Source organism: Camelina sativa, chromosome 14 (assembly GCF_030686135.1).
Source record: "Camelina sativa cultivar CO46 ecotype springtype chromosome 14, ASM3068613v1".
NCBI lineage: Eukaryota > Viridiplantae > Streptophyta > Magnoliopsida > Brassicales > Brassicaceae > Camelina > Camelina sativa.
The window spans coordinates 22,413,660-22,424,716 of record NC_141893.1 but is presented as its reverse complement, the minus strand read 5'-3'; the positions used below and the strand labels follow the sequence as shown (position 1 = coordinate 22,424,716).

The following is an 11,057-nucleotide window of genomic DNA, read 5'->3' as shown; positions in this document are numbered from 1 at the left end:
ATTATATAAAGATCAGTTATTTCTGGATACAAAATTTAAATTTGTTCCCAATAAGAGTAGGCATTAGATGGTGATTATCAACGCATAATTAAACGTCATTTTTTTAGTTTGGTAATTGTAACTTTAGGCCAAATTTTCAAAATTTACAATTTGAGCAACTCAAAACCGGTTGACAGGATCATATGCGTTCTTCTCAAATTCAAAGGCTCAAAAGTTTTAAGAAAAAAGGAAAGCTGCAATAATATCTTAAAATGCCTACTGCAAATTCTTGAGCAACTCATAATCTTAACACAAAACGAAACTATCGTCCTAATAACCCAACATTTTTAATGCGATTATAAACCTAAGTTGATAGTGACTTGAAGCTCGCCTTATTGTTTACCAAGTGACTAGCCTTCTAGGACACCTGATCATTCCTCGACCATTGTCCAACTCGAAATGAGCTTTGGAAAAATCAGTGCTTGAAAAGAACGGCCTTAGATCTGCAATGTCGTATTCCTTGGCCTGAAATGTAGACATAAATAAGAGTTAGTGAAAAATATCTATTAGGAAGCGTGCTTCTAATATTAGCCTAATCATACATGGTAATTACCTTTGTCTGCAGCTCCTCTATCTTAACCTCGATAGATGGTAGTCCTGAATTTGATCCTGAAATGATTTCTTCAAACTTCAAGGCATTCTTTATGAGCTCTTTCAGAAGAACAAGCAGCAATGAGTTGAAGTCCTTTTTGTATGTAATGTATCGTTTGAAACTCTGCACAGGAGTAAATAAGTTCCATCAATACAGACATCAGAATCCATAGATACAAAACTCACCGAACACCTGAATGAAAAGTTCTTTAATACCTCTCTTAGAGTTCTCTGGACACCAAATTTCTGGGTCGATATGAAAGAGTCAAGCAGCACTCGAATGGCCATATTAACATCTTCTTCAGTAACATACTGTCTAAGGTGCATCCTAGCATGTGCTTCAGACATTCGGATCATGGACTCGAGGTGCCTTGTCGCGATAGAAACTCCTTGACCGTTCTGAACAAATGGTTAAAGCAGGTCAAGAGATTATAACATGATATTTGAGAAAGACATAATCCATGAGTACAATTAGTAATCAAGAATTGAAACCTACCATTGATTCTCGTCTTAGATTAGCATAAACAGTCTCTAACTTCTTGGCATCTAGTTCACCCAGTTTTGGGAATATATACAACTTCGAGTATGTTAAGTATTTCTTCAGCAGGTTCTGGGGAAGAACCTGTATATAAAATAATATTTTGATCAAGACATGAAAACATGAAAACATGGAAACTTCAAAAGAAGCAGCTACAACTGAAAATCACAGACCTCGGGATCAGTAGAACCGCTAGATCCCTGAATGCCATCTTGGGGCTCGCTATCTTCCATCTTACCACCTTTGGGTTGTGATTTGAAGTGGCTATGGACAACAAATTCAGCAAGCATTTCATCTGTAACTGGGTCAACCACATCCTGAAGCCATATAATTGGTTTAAGTCATGTCAATAACCAAAATAGTTAACACAATCAATGATATGATAGCAAGAACAAGACGCAGAGGTTTAGAACCTTGACAACACACAATATATCAAAACGAGAAAGGATCGGATCTGTCAACTCGACGTTCTGTGCAAATGACTTGGATGAATCGTACCTGAAATTGCAATGTCACAAACAAATTAGCAAGATCAAAATGACAAAGTTTAGATCAGTAAATTTGGGGCATTAGTTACTTATTTACCTTCCACCAACTGGATTAGCTGCGGCAATAACAGAGCAACGAGCTTGAAGGGAAGTAACTATTCCTGCCTTTGATATACTAATACTCTGTTGTTCCATGGCTTCATGGATACTCACCCTGGTTACAAAACTTATATGGTCAGCGCCATTTTGTTCAGAAAAGTAATTATCATTAGTTGCATTTTGTTACCTGTCCTGGTCGTTCATCTTGTCAAACTCATCGATAGACAAATTCCGCGGTCAGCAAGTACAAGAGCCCCTCCTTCAAGCGTCCACTCCCTTGTACTGGATCCTTGTGTACTGCTGCAGTTAGACCAACAGCAGAAGCTCCCTTTCCAGTCGTGTAGACAGCTCGTTGTCAGTTTTCTCAGCATACCTAGACGAAACAATTAAGCAGTTAATGAAAATATTCACCACAGGAATTAATGAAGTCAGCTGGCCAAGATAGTTTTCTTACTTCAGAAATTGTGATTTTGCTGTTCCTGGATCACCTAGTAGAAGTACATTAATATCTCCACGCAATCTGTGTTTCCCTTTAATATTTTTCTCTTGGCCTCCAAACATAGCAAGAGCAAGAGCTGTTTTGATATCTTCGTGGCCATATATTGACGGAGCGATTGACTTAATGATCTGAAATTGAAATTGAATTGATGTTAATAGGAATGTCTTTGAAGCAATTCAAAGGTTTTATTAGGAGGATTTAAATCCAACTTACACGTTCAACTATACGTGGGTCCTTGGACAGCTCTTCGATTTGTGTCTTGTCTTCTTGGGTTAGCTTGTATGCAGAAAAGAGGTCTTGCTTCTTTGTAACATAGTTAGCTTCCACCACAGTGGCAAAGACAGGAAATCCATTCTTTGTGTTCAAAGATAGGTCAAAATTGTTGGTGTATATGCCAGTAATCTCCTGCAAATCATCTCATGCAAGATAAAATCAATCACCTACCATGCACAGGTGTGCAAAGTATTAAAGAAGAGTAATGCATGAAGAACATACAATTTCTTCTCCAGGACGTGCACAATCAATAAGGTCATTCAGCAGGATAACTTCCTTATGTCTTGGGAGTCGTCCAGCAGGCACTGCTCCTGGACTCTCTTGGATTGTAAGCTTTTGATAGTTCCTGTATATTGTCTGAAACAAGAGAGTAAATTAATTTGTGGTCAATTTCACATTCCAACTCAGAGCTTACATTGACTTTAATGGAAATATTAGAGAGGACATAGAATCCGACCTGTTCGACATTAACAGTAACGGTCCTTTTGACTGGCATTCAGAACAAGATCCGACCTTGACTTCTGAATAAGAGTTTTGAAAGAAAGGTCCCAAAACAGCTCCGCACTTGTTACAATCATATTTCATCTGCTGCAGTTGAGGAAAGACCCCAGAACGCCTTGTGACAACTCCACCAATGCGGATCATCGTGTTGAGATGAATCTGCCTGACAATTCACAAACAAAAAGATTAAGTTGAAATCTAGTGAAGAATAACAAAACTCATCATCTTTATCTATGAATTCAGACATAGTGATACCTTATGTTCCGAATCTGATCATTAACTGGTAGGTTGGTAACACGAACATAGATCTTTGTGTGAATATTCTTGTAGTTTGGATGCAGATCAAAGATGACCTTTTCCGTAACTTCCTCCATGACTTCAAGAACAGGTTGGGGAGCATCCGCCAACCAGATGGCAATATTCGGGTGGACATGTATGAATTCTTTGTAATCAATTTCCAGACTGCACTTATTAGCTGCAAATAAGCCATACATAGAAAGTTCAGAGATCTAATGATTGTAAATATACCAGTAAAGAAGGAACTCATGTAGCTATAGCAAAACCAAAAAAGAAAGTACCTGAAACCATTTCGTTTATCAAACGAACATATTCAATGTCTCCATTATCATTCTTTGGTTTCACATAAGTAAGCAAAAAGTCTTTGAACTTCTTGGCAATGAAACGTCTCACTTCATCTCTCATAACCCATTCCCTCAGAGTTCCTTGAATCCGATACATCTCAAACTCTGCCTCATCCTCATATTCATCCTGTATTAACAAATAAACCAACCATTAGCACTAGCAAAACACACACCTAGCACCACCAAGTAAGTACAAAGATACACAATCATACCTCATCCTGATAATCATCAGTTTGATCAGTCATAGAGATATCTGGCTGTGACCCTCCTGGCGAACTTGGAGGGTTTCCATCAGGATCACCATTACCTCTTGGTGGAACCGTAGTCCGAGACCTCTTCGTAGGTCTGTAATTCCAATCATCCGAATCTGTATACAAAAACAACCCAACTCAAATCTATATCCAGGGTTCAATTAGGGTTCCGATTACTGGTACTGAAACACGAGATTTGGGGATTTTTTAATTTACCATTATCATGAAGAAGATGAGGAAGCTTGCGGTTCGCAGCTCGAGTTTCACGAGCATCGAGTACAGCCTCAGCCGCACGACGGTCAAGCATAACCTGATCTAAATCTCTCTCATCTTCGACGGAATCATCTAATCCATTAGACTCATACTGATCATTCCCATCCATCTTCGATAATCTTCCAAGTAATTATCGTTGTAGAGATCTTCTCCTTCTTCTTCTTCTTCCTCCTCATCCGCTTCCTCAGGCTCATCCCTGATGATTTGGGTGTCTACGGCGGCTTCTTCGTCGGAGAAATTCTCGGAGTTTTGGCTCGTACTTATAGGTAACTGATCTGTGTTGAATCCAGCGGAAGAAGGAGAAGCTGGTGACGACGGCTGGTTATCTGAAGAATCTTCTCCCGCCATTTTCTCTTACTTTCTCTCTCTCTCACTTTTACTCCGGCGACGGAATCAGGGCACAATACCACTCGTTTATTGGGTTTTCTCGTCGACTAGGCGGGAAATCTTCGCGCCAAACTGATATACGTAATTGGGCCTTTAGAGGGCCAATAAATCTGGGCTTTCACTTATATTCGGCACAAGTACTTACTATTTACATAATCATCGCAATCATTAGATGAACTGTGTGAACGTAATTTAATTTGGTCAACACGTAGATAGAGTAAATTAGTAATAAAATTTGACCCAACCGAAGAGAGAGTTCTCTGTTTTTGTCTTTTCCACACTTATTTGCTTGAGATTGGCAGTAGAAAATTTTCTACTGATAGTTGAGATTTACAGTAAAAAGTATAAAATATTAATATGGTTACAAAGTATTATGTATCTTTAACAAAAAGAAAATAACTTTTTTCAAAAAGTGACTTTCTTTTTTATATGGGAAAAAACCCAAAAAATACCTTAAGTCAGATTTAGTATCTTAAGGTTTTTAGTTAGAATAGAAATATATTTCATTTATATATATTTAGTTTAAAAATATATCACCTCTGTTGAAATATATATATATATATATATCACCTCTTAAATTATTGATAAATTCAACATGTGAGACCACGAGTTAAACAACAATTACAAAATCAATAAACAAACTAGATTTGGATCCGTGCTGTAGCACGGATTGAAATACATTTCATTATTTTTAAAACATTATATATGTAATTGTTTATAATATTATTTGGATGCAACTCATGCAAACAATTTTTATAGTAAATATCATTCATAGAATGTAAATCTATTATGTAAATTTTATATTATTAATTTTAATCCGTGCTAGAGTATATAAAATTATTAATCCGTGCTAGAGTGTGTCCAGCATGTTCTATGCTAGAATATATAAAAATTTAACCGGTGCTAGAGTATGTAAGTCTTAAAATTATAATATAAATAAAAAAATCAAACCCGTGCTAGATATAAGACTAAAATCTTTGTGGTTTTAGACTAAAAACTTGAACGTTGTGGTTTATTAATAAAATCTGTGGAAAATAAATTTGTAATATTGTGTTTAAGGATCTTTGGAAACAACTTGATATAAGACTAAAATCTTCCAAAAATACAGTTTCCATATCCATGATTTTATTTATTACCATTAATATATCAATTATCAATTTGGAATATATCCAATTAAGGTTGCACCCAATATTTAAGTGTAACCATTAATATATGAATTAATCTATAACCTATTTATAACTTATTTGTAACCATTTATTAAAAATATAAAGTCTACAAAAACTATGTTGTGTATTTCCTTTTATTAAAAAAGGATATGTAAACTCTAATTTAAATTATTTTAAAAAATATATACAATTTTCATCTAATACTTCAAAACATATTAAAGCGGTATGGTGGTAAGTTACAAGGTACAATTAATTTTTTCAACGAGTTTGAAACAATCCAACATTACATGAAGTATCTTTTGGGTTATTTTTTAATTTGTTTTTACTAATCGGATTAGCATGCAATAAATTCTGAAGTTCCGTGAAAGGATTCATCAACTGCATGTTGTTTATACGTGAAATGACAGACAGTGCAAATCCCAAATCCTGAAACCACAGTGTGCCTCTCTGTCTCTCTCTCTCTCTCTCAAATTCAAAAGTCAAAATTTTTGAAAAAAAATTAATTTTTATCGTCCTCACGAAAACAGTGCAATATTCAAAATTCAAAATGTAAATCGTCCTCACGGAGTAAGTTTTATCGAAACACTCATCTTCGTCCTTTGTCGAGTCTCGTGTGTGGTTTTGCTTAGAATCGAAGCTTGTTGTTACATGCTCGTTCTAGAATCGAAGTCTCTGTCCTCAATCTTCTCTGAATATTGAATCTCCATATCCAGCTATATCTAATCTCTAATTAATCAAAGTTTCTTAGATTAGCGTTATAATTTTCTCGGAATCTGAGATTTTCTGGGGTATTTTTTTTTTGCCAAAACAAATTTGGGAACAACAGATCAATAGGAAGCGAAGCAATAGCTATATAAACCAAGGAGTGCTCGTCTGCAGAACATGTGGCGAGGTTCGATAAATTGGATTCGCCGCTCACTGAAATGAATCAAGCTTTATCGGCGTTGTCGAATCACCATGAGAAACGTCCGATGAAACCGGAGTCTTCGCATCAAGATTCGCAGCTTCCGATCTTCACCGGCGGTGATCCAAAACAGTGGATCCCGGTGATTGAAGCTCAATTTGTTGGTGGTGACTAGTATTCAGAGAAGGAGAAGTTGGCGTTCATTTCCAACTTTCTTGGTGGCCAAGCAATATATTGGTTCCACAAGGAACAATCCTCGATTACTTTTAGGTGGAGCGAAGTGAAGGATGGTTTATTGTTAACGATCTAGATTGTTGGTGGGGGATTTAGTACCCCCGACATACCGAACTAAACCACAAAGACAATTTGGTTATTTAACCGGGAATCCGGTTAAGAACTCAATTAGGTCATTTAAGCCCAATTCGGACATAGGAAGCCCAGCCTCGAAGGAGAAGAACCGACTTCTACTTCGCCCGGCGGCCGACTCAAGAGATAAAGCAACTTTCCTTATTTCAGTTCGCCTCATAGGAAAAATTAATATATTATGCGATCTATGAATATGTATAAATAGGGAGAGACTTCTCCATTGTAAATCATCCATTATTGAATACAATTATTCAGTTCTCTTCTTGTTCTTAGCAATCTAAACCCTAATTCTTCGAGATCAATTCTTTTTCTTCTAATTTCAAAGCTTAGATCGGTTTTCTAGAGAGATTACTTTACTGAATTTGTTTTCCCCCATAAACAAATTCATTGTGGAAAGCTAGTTTCTACAATTGGCGCCATCTGTGGGGACCGCAAATCGTCTCTAAAAGTTACTCTCTAAGAAAATCTCATCCGAAAAAGTTCTTTGAAAAGCCTACGATAATGTCTTCACTCATCACCGAAGTCACCGGAGCGAACTGTACCACCTCCAGCACGCCCGATGTCATAGGCATTGCATCTGCTCAAGACAACGCTGCAACACAGAGCGGTGTATCAACCAGGCCGGCTACCGCCGTGTACGTTCGCCGCCCCGTCAACGAGTCGACGAACCTGACCGATGTCTCCTCCGAACTCCCAGTTGAGGTCAGATCTAAAGGGGAGACCAGCCAGGAAGCAGGACGAACTCACGAAGAGACAGTCAATCTCGACACGGAGCTCCCCGATGAACAATCCCCAGATGAGGAGGATGCACGCGCCATGGAGCAGCGGCTCCGCACACAAAACGGGAACCCCCTGTTCGCGCCAAGACAGCGGTCCAGAATCCGCAAGTCGTCTCCATGGAAGATTTCAAGATCTTGTTCGACACCATGACGAAAGAGATCTACCAGATGATCTCCGACACCAACTGTAGAGTCGATGCTGTTGTGACTAAGACAACCCCATCACAAATCTCTGCTGGACAGTCACCCGTACTCGGCATAGGCGGTCTCACTCGTCGTCTCGATTTTTCGGACGTACAGTACGAGCGGAGGAATCCTCCCCCTCAGACAACGTCGAGTATTCGACCAACAAACCCAAACTCACGTGTGCACGAGAGTTCGGCCGCCCCGGTCGCCAGCTTCATGAACGCGGGACCTTGCCTCGAAATCGAAGAGATCAAGACGCAGATCAGCGATATGAACACGCTTCTTCATCGGGCTATCAGCACAGCTCCAGAGATCGACATGATTGTCGAAGTGACTCGGCAATCCCTTTTACTCAACGGATCTTCCGGGCCGTCATACCAAACGTCAAGCTGAAACTCCCAACCTACCTGGGTGACAAAGACCCCATCCAGTTCAAGACGTCCTTCATGGCAACCATGACAAAGGCACGATTCACCGACGAACAGAGGGATGTTGGGTGTTGCCAGCTATTCGTCGATAGCCTCTCCGGTCCTGCCTTGGTGTGGTTCACAAGGCTCGAACCAAATTCGATCGATAACTTTGACCAGTTGTCTACGGCTTTTCTTAAGCATTATCGAATCCTCATTGAACGAGGCGTGACAAGCTCGGACCTCTGGGAGATGTCCCAAGAACCGGCGAATCCATCGGCAGTTTCCTGAGCAGATTCAAGGAAAAGCTAACGCGCGTCACTGTCCCAGAGGATGCCGCAATGGCAGCCTTCAGAAAGGGGTTGACTCCCGGATCGCCATTACGAAAAGATCTTAACATACGGGTGCCCAAGGACCTCGATGACGCGGTACATCGAGTCTCCAGATTCGCGCTCGACGAAGATGAAGACGCCCAGTTAGCCGCAAAGACAATCGGGCAACCGTCACACCCCTCTAAGGCTAAAAGCCGGGACGAGCACCACAAACCTCGCAAGCATCACGACCCCCAAGACCGAAAAAAGGGTGTAGTTCACACGATTTCCGAAGTGGAGGACCAAAACAAACAGCCATCCGACCCAAAAGAGTTGTACTGCGATTTCCACATGATCGTCGGCCACTCCACACACGAATGCGTCCATCTGAAGAATTTCCTGTACGGAAAGTATCTTTCCGGCGAAATCGAAGCCACCTTTCACCCAAAAAGCATCAGTGGAGGCAGAGGTCGCCAAGGAGGCTGGCGTGGTGGACGATCTAACGGTGGCCATGGCGCAGGAGGAGGACGAGGCTACAACGGTCCGGCCAAATGAGTTCAACAGCCGGCCAACCAAGTGCTGGCGAACCATCAAGAAGAGATGCCCCAGGCGGACGAACTGCCTGGCCCACCCAAGCGGCAGAGAGGGCAAAATCCCGAGCGGGCCAATTCTCCTCCCCGAGGACGAATAACCATGATATTTGGCCCACCAGAGGACTGCGCCGACTCCGTCCGCGCATTAAAGAAGAGGGCGCGTCAAGTTTGCAGCCTTCAGACAGCCCCGAGCGAACCTCCACTCTGCTCGGACCCCATATCGTTTACATCGGAAGACGCCAAGGGCGATTTCGACGTCAAACGAGTTTTGGTCGACACGAGAAGCACCGTCAATGTAATATGCTGGCAAACGCTAGAAAAATAGGTGTCACACCAGAGCAACTGAAACCCGAGTCTTGATCATTGACGGGCTATGATGGGGTCGACAAAATGTCAATGGGCGACGTAAAGCTGCAAGTACGAGCCGGCGGATTGACCCGGAAGACTAAGTTCGCAGTCATCGACGCGCCTCCGGTCTATAACGCCATTTTGGGGGTACCGTGGATATACACGATGCAAGCCGTACCATCGAACTATCACCTCTGCCTCAAGTTCCCAACCACCACAGGAATTTGCACACTTTATGGCGACCAGAGGGTAGCCCGAACTTGCTCTGTTATCGAGAAGAAGCAGAGGATGACTGAGGACGCGTAGCAATTACAGAGCGGGGACCATCATACCGGTCCCCATAAGCCGGAGAGAGATCGCCTCAAGTCTCCGGAGTGTCGAATCTTACAGGCGAACATTGATCCTGCCGACCCCTCACGAACTGTTGGCATCGGTGCTGAACTGGAAGAGCACATAAAGACAAAGCTGATCGCTTTTCTACAATCTCGGTCTTCCACATTCGCATGGTCAACGAAGGACATGATCGAAATAAATCCCGATGTTATCTGCCACAAGCTCAACATCGATCCCACGTTCAAACCAATCAGGCAGAAACGCCGACGCCTGGGTCCAGATCGGGCCAAAGCAGTTCAGGATGAAGTCGAGCGGCTGCTCAAAGCTGACCAGATAATGGAGGTCCAGTACCCTGACTGGCTGACCAATCCAGTCGTGGTCAAAAAGAAGAACGGTAAATGGAAGTATGCGTGGATTTCACCGATCTCAACAAAGCATGCCCCAAGGATAGCTTTCCTTTGCCACACATAGACCATCTCGTCGAAGCCACAGCCGGAAACCAACTGCTCTCGTTCATGGATGCCTTCTCAGGTTACAATCAGATCGCCATGAGTTCGACTGATCGCGAAAAAACGGCATTCATTACAGATAGGGGGACCTATTGTTATAAGGTAATGTCGTTCGGACTGAAGAACGCTGGAGCAACCTACCAACAGCTAGTGAACATGATGTTCGCTAGTTTGCTTGGAAAAACCATGGAAATCTACATCGACGATATGCTGGTCAAATCTTTGATCACAGAGCATCACGTCGAGCATCTTGCCGAATGTTTCGACATCTTGGATCATTTCCAGATGAAACTGAATCCAACGAAGTGTACGTTCGGAGTTACTTCAGGAGAATTCTTGGGGGTATATCGTCACTGAACGGGGGATAGAAGCAAACCCTAAACAGATCGAAGCCATACTGGGACTGCCATCGCCGACCAACAAGCGAGAAGTGCAACGCCTGACCGGCCGCATCAACAGATAAATGCCTCCCTTTCTACCAACTCCTCTGCGGAAATAAGGATTTTCACTGGGACGAGGAATGCGAGATCGCCTTCCGGCAATTGAAGGAGTATTTGACTTGCCACCCAGTATTA

At 41.7% G+C, this 11,057-nt stretch overlaps 2 protein-coding genes across 2 annotated transcripts; both read right to left on the bottom strand.

The window, feature by feature from the left end:
- Positions 1-169: 169 nt before the first annotated feature.
- On the bottom strand, positions 170-4,588 carry LOC147928534 (DNA replication licensing factor MCM2-like). Its single transcript, XM_087483073.1, has 16 exons — positions 4,137-4,588; positions 3,882-4,036; positions 3,607-3,796; positions 3,284-3,503; positions 2,985-3,191; positions 2,750-2,884; positions 2,468-2,659; positions 2,210-2,382; positions 1,943-2,128; positions 1,754-1,870; positions 1,582-1,666; positions 1,342-1,485; positions 1,127-1,252; positions 847-1,029; positions 593-754; positions 170-504 (listed from the first exon to the last, which is right to left on the bottom strand). Exons 9-16 carry the CDS (start codon positions 1,957-1,959, stop codon positions 379-381), a joined length of 960 nt encoding a protein of 319 aa, XP_087339199.1. The 5' UTR covers positions 1,960-2,128; positions 2,210-2,382; positions 2,468-2,659; positions 2,750-2,884; positions 2,985-3,191; positions 3,284-3,503; positions 3,607-3,796; positions 3,882-4,036; positions 4,137-4,588; the 3' UTR covers positions 170-378.
- On the bottom strand, positions 2,062-4,541 carry LOC147928535 (DNA replication licensing factor MCM2-like). Its single transcript, XM_087486182.1, has 10 exons — positions 4,286-4,541; positions 3,882-4,036; positions 3,607-3,796; positions 3,284-3,503; positions 3,100-3,191; positions 2,943-3,016; positions 2,750-2,884; positions 2,468-2,659; positions 2,210-2,382; positions 2,062-2,128 (listed from the first exon to the last, which is right to left on the bottom strand). Exons 1-10 carry the CDS (start codon positions 4,539-4,541, stop codon positions 2,062-2,064), a joined length of 1,554 nt encoding a protein of 517 aa, XP_087342308.1.
- Positions 4,589-11,057: the final 6,469 nt, after the last annotated feature.